Below are 5,820 nucleotides of genomic sequence, written 5' to 3' on the forward strand. Positions count from 1 at the left end.
TGCATTACACTCTTCATTTTAACTTAATTCATGTCATTTTGGCAATTTTCAAATAACTTTAATACTGGATTGGATCCATTCAATAAAATATATGACCCTGTGATTTTAAAGATTCTTTCTTAGTAAGTGCTTTTTTTGAAATCCCAATCTTTCTACTTATACCTTGTTTTAAAATATACTTTGGGATTTTGAAATGTTCTCCTTGTTGTACTTACAAATGGTATTCATTCTCTTTCACATTATCTCTCTACTTATTGGAGTAGTTTTGTTTTGAAAAAGTGATGTGCACTATTTTTGCAAATCTTATAACTTTAGTAAATAAACGTTGAGAGCAACCTTTTTTCCTATTTCAGGAAATGGTTACATTTCCTAAAATAACTATTCTCATTTTCCTTAATAAAAATTATTCTCAAAGTGGCTGCTTTATAAGGAAATGCAAATATGATTTGATCAGTCATTGCTGAATGGTAGGCCAAATCTAGATCAGGAAGGGACCAAATAGGCTAAAAACAAGAAAACAGCTAGGGGATCCCAACTTGAACACTCGCCTAGTTCTTTAAAAGCAATATTTTTCTTTTGACTAAGTCATTAAAGGCTTGTTTCACTTGTTTGTTCCTCAGAGTATAAATAAATGGGTTTAACATGGGGGAAATAGAAGTAATGAGTATTGAGACTCCCTTATTAATGGCCATCTCATCTTTTGCTGAAGGTTTGGTATAAACAAAGATGCAGCTGCCATAGGTAATAGAAACCACAATAATGTGGGAAGAACAGGTGGAAAAGGCTTTTGTCCTTTGCTGGACAGAAGGGAATCTTAGAATTGTTCTGATAATACACACATAGGACAAAACCACACATATTAGAGTCATGATGAAGGTCAACACAGAACACACAATGACCATCTGCTCTAGGACCCAGGTATCTGAGCAGGAAATCTTCAACATAGGATTCGCATCACACAAAAAGTGGTCAATGGCAGAGTCACAGAATTCCAGGTCCAGTCCCAACCTAAGTGGTGGTAATAGGATTAACAATGCAGTCATCCAACAGCACAAGATAAGCCTTCTGCAGACCCTGTGGTTCATAATGGTCACATAGTGCAGGGGTTTGCAGATAGCCACATAGCGATCATAGGACATGATGGCCAGGAGGAAAAACTCTATTGCTCCAAAAAAATCTGTAAAAAATAATTGGCATATACAAGCACTAAAGGTAATAGTTCTGTCACCTGTTGCTATGCTGTACAAAAATCTAGGAATGCAGGAAGAAGTGAATGAGATTTCTAAGAAGGAAAAGTTTTGGAGAAAAAAGTACATCGCAGTTTTAAGGTGAGAATCCACTAATGTGAGGATGATGATGGCCAGATTTCCAGTTACACTCAGCATGTAGGTGATAAGTAGAAATAAAAAAATCAGAATCTGCAGTTGGGGGTCATCTGTCAGTCCCAAGAGGATGAATCTGGTTATTGATGTATGGTTTCTCATTTCTGACTCCTAACTTCTGTCCAACTTCCACATAAAACTGAGGTAATTAAGATCTAAAAAGAGAGTGGGAAGAGTTTTACAATGAATTTTGTTTAAATAAGCCAAGCAATGTAGTTTACATAGATTGGTTTTCCTTGATAATAGTTTAACCACTCCATGCTCTCAGCACTGTTGACATATCATTTCACAGGTTGGAAACCTGGCTTTCAAACATGTTTTAGTACAACACATGGTATGGTCTTCATTTATATTGCAGTGCCCTGTTCACACTCAAACACCCACACACACACAAACACCTGAAACAAAAATTTCAATGAAATATTAATCTTTAGATGCCCTGCTCTCTAATGTTTCCTATTCTAATTTATCTCATCAAAAATAAATACAAACATCACCAATTTGATTTTATACTCTACTAAATGCCATGACCTGTATATGAAATACAATACATTTTCATGGATTCTTTAAATAATATAGTCCCAGTAAAACACAATTATACCAGGAGTTTTTTAAATATATACCTTTTGATTTAGTCTTTGGAATAGATTTGCTCATAGCACACTTGTTCCCTGGGAGCAGTGAAATTATAAACTTTAGGGTATACTTTTTCCCCTAAGAATTTTTCCCCTTATCACTAACCAAAATGTTACTATTTCATTCTCTGCTTGATACCTTTTTCCCCTGGATAAATTTAAACACGTGAGGGGTGCTTATGATATTAGTTGTTTCTGTATTATTCTGCCAAAGCATGCAGGCTTCTGTCCCACTGCCATGATCAAACCTGAAATTCATCTACAAAGGACGTTTCCCATATTTAAGAACTACTTTTCTAGATCTACCCATGACTTCTCAAGTTGTTTCTGCCTTCATCTGATTTTCACTGATTGTTCACTTTCATGCAGAACACAGAGAGCATTTCGATATACAACAAATTCATAAATAACTGAGGAGATGTTCATTCACAGCTGAACATTATGCTTGACATTTTATAATTCAATCTGATATTTGAAATGTTCAGACTTCTTATTATCACTGATAGTATAATAAGCTCTATAAGGATTATATATGATCTCCAATCTGGCTTCCAACTTTAGCTTCCAATAATTTTCTCTTCTTTCTGACTTCCTAAGTACCCCTCAACTATTTAGGATATGCACGGCCTCTGAACAGACCACTTGACCGAAACACATCTTGGCAAGATTAACTGTTATTTCTTTAACTCTCATTGAAGTGAAGCCATTTCCTTTGTGCTTTTCATTGAAGCGTTTTTCCCCGCTGCATAAACTGTAAACACATAAGAGGTGTTTATAACACAAGGTGAACACACCACTTCACCAAAAAACTACTCCTGGCAAGTTTAATTGTTATTTCTGTGAGTTTTGATGAAGTGTAGCCATTTTATTTCTTGCATTTGGCACTGTCAATTACTCCTTTATTCTTATGATATTCTAGACTAGCAGTTTTCAACTGTTTCATCTCATGGCACATATACACAAATGACTAAAATTTTATGACACATCAAAAATATATATCTATTCTGCCAATTTAACAAAAAGAAAAGGTATAGTCTTAATTCAATCACACCGATGGCTGTTGTTGTCTTGGCTGTTGTCATTTTTTTTGGTTGGACAGTCTAAGGGAATAAAGGTCAATGCCCCTGGCTAAACAGTCAGATGTTGCATGTTTTAAAAATTCTTGTGGCACAGAGGCTGAAAATCACTGTTCTACACATATTGTATCATACCCACATTCTGGTTTTTGTTTTCCCTTCTGGTCTCCCCTTTACAAGTCCCTCTTCTCTTACTTACCCTCATAACATTGATGTTTCTCACATTTCATCCCTAAATCCTCTTCTCTCTTTTTCTATGTGCTTTCCCAGGGAATTGATTAAATCCTGTGACTTTCATTTAGCTTTGAAAATGTGATTATTTCAAAATCTACCTTTTTAATATGATCTCTTAAAATGGAACTCCCAGAGGGAAGATGGCGTCGGAGTAAGAGGGAGCGGATTCTAGCTCCCGCATTCGTGGGTGAAAATCCTGGCAGATCTATAGAAAAGCAGCGCACTAATCCATCAGTTATCCAGGATTTGTGAAATTGAAAGAACAGAGACTCTGTTGGACGCTGAAACACCAGAAAGCGGCAGGTCAGTGGGGCTTTGGGGTCCAGAGTAAAGACAAAGAAGCGGCGGGGGCTGGCGCCCCAGGCCAGGTGGCCCGGGTGCTGCATCTACAGCCGGGGTCCAGAACCATCGGTCTGAGACCAACACCAGAGAGGTCTACCACAGGAGCTTGGGCACCCAGCGGCTCCAGTGGCCACCAGCGTGGGCCAGCAGCTCCCCTTCATCCTGTATAAGCAAAACTGGATAACACCAGGCAGAGACCCGTTTGCTTGCCGGCTTGCATTTTTGGGGAGGGGTACAAAGACACAGGGCCCGGTTCAACTGCAGACTCTGGGATTGCAAGCCTGGGAGGAATCCAGAGACGCATTAGCCTCACGGGTTTGGTTGGGGACTGAGCAGGAATGAGAGACAGGATGTCCGGAAAGTTTTGTTTTGTTATATTGAAAGTGGACTGAGGTGTTCTCCTGCCAAGGCAGATTGGCTTGTTTCCTATCCGACCTTGCAGGGAGCCAAGGGGAAAGTGGAGGCTTTTGGGGACTAGCCACACGAATGGGAAGCGCCCTGCCGGTTACTCCGGGTCCCAGAAGGTCTGTTGGAAGCGGAGGCCTCTGAGCCAACACCAGGGGACCGGGAAGCCCGCTGCCGGTTGCGCCAGTCCCAGAAGGACGAGTTCGCGGGCACAGAGAGTTCGGAGAGGCGCCGCAGGACAAGGACGCTCCCTGACGGTTTCCTGCTTGCACCCATAGCTGGACTCTGGCGCGCACTGACGCAGGGTTCTTTGAGCCGGGGCTACTGGTCCCAGAAGCGCCAGACGGTTTCCCGTGCGAGCGGGGGCGCAGAGAACTCTAGGCTGACGCCACTAGGGTCGGGAAGTGCTCGGACCGGCGCGGACCCGGGAAGTGCCCGGGGCCAGCGCGGTCCCGGGAGGCGCTGGTTGCACAGTCCCGGACAGCCCGGGAGTGCGCCCGGCAAGTGCGCAGGCACCCACACCCCAATCCGGTAGCCTGGCCAGTGCGCGCGGCGGGTGCACAGGCGCCCACACCCCAAGCTGGTAGCCCGGCTGATGCGCGCACTTGCGCCGGCATCCCAGCACACAGGGAGATCCTGCTACAACCGGTTCGGCTAGTTTGAAGCCAACAAGAGACATTCCTTTTTCTGAGGCTGTGTTGGAGAGATTATTTTGGTGCCTTTTTTTTTTTTACTTTATTTTATTTTTATTCTTTCTTTTTTTATTTACCTTTCTCCCCTCTCCATTCCTTTTCTTTATCTTTTTGCTTTTTTAAAGTAATCTGTTATTTCTTTTAAACTTTATTACTGTTTCATCTTTCCATACTTTTGTCCTCTTTTCCCGGATTTTCTGTTTTATTTCTTTTTCTTTTCTTTCTAAACTTACTGCTATTTATTCCATTCCCCTACCATTTTTTTCTCTCTTCCTTTTATTTCTTTCCTTATCATTTCTTTTACCCACAAGAGTCACAATCAACTTGAAAATATAAAAAGACCAGAGCTGGACCCATAGAAGAGGCCTCCCAATAGTAGAATCAGAGAGACAAATTGCACATTGTTGTAGGAGAGAAGCCACAAGTTGCTGCATATTTGAGTAGGTGGAAGCAGAGAACAACAGGATAACCAAAAGAGGCTGCACCATTGAAATTCACAGGCATTCCACCACAAAAGTTCATACCATAAACCCAGGGTGTCAAAACAGATTAATCTAAGAAGCTGAGGCTAACAAGAAGAGTCTCACAAACAATGGGAAGACAAAGAAACAATCCCCAAATGAAAGGAAAGGAGGAATCCTCAGAAAGAATGTTAGATGAAACAGAGGCAAGTCAACTATCAGATACTGAATTCAAAGCACTGGTGGTCAGGAAGTTCAAAGAGCTCACAATCAGCTACCAGAAACTACAGGGAAGTTACAATGATCTCACTGTGAACTATATCAACATGAAAAAGGAAATGGAAATTATTAGCAAGGGCCAAGAGGAAATGAAGAATACAATTTCTGAATTAAAAAACACAGTGGAAAGCATTAAAAATAGGGTGGATGAAACAGAAGATCGGATTAGTGAATTGGAGGACAAAGTAGAAAGCATCTCACAGAAAGAACAGGAAAGGGAAAAGAGGCTCAGAAAGAATGAAGAGAGATTAAGAGAAATGCAAGACAATATGAAACGTAATAATATCCGAATAATAGGAATACCAGAAGGAGAA

General features: G+C 40.9%; 1 protein-coding gene across 1 annotated transcript; it reads right to left on the minus strand.

The window, feature by feature from the left end:
• Positions 1-548: 548 nt before the first annotated feature.
• On the minus strand, positions 549-1,484 carry LOC128626856 (olfactory receptor 6C2-like). Its single transcript, XM_053661887.1, has one exon. The coding sequence runs from the start codon at positions 1,482-1,484 to the stop codon at positions 549-551; it is 936 nt and encodes a 311-aa protein (XP_053517862.1).
• Between the last annotated feature and the right edge of the window lie 4,336 nt (positions 1,485-5,820).

This window comes from Artibeus jamaicensis, unplaced genomic scaffold (genome assembly GCF_021234435.1).
Source record: "Artibeus jamaicensis isolate MK-2021 breed Jamaican fruit bat unplaced genomic scaffold, CSHL_Jam_final contig_233, whole genome shotgun sequence".
Taxonomy (NCBI): Eukaryota; Metazoa; Chordata; class Mammalia; order Chiroptera; family Phyllostomidae; genus Artibeus; species Artibeus jamaicensis.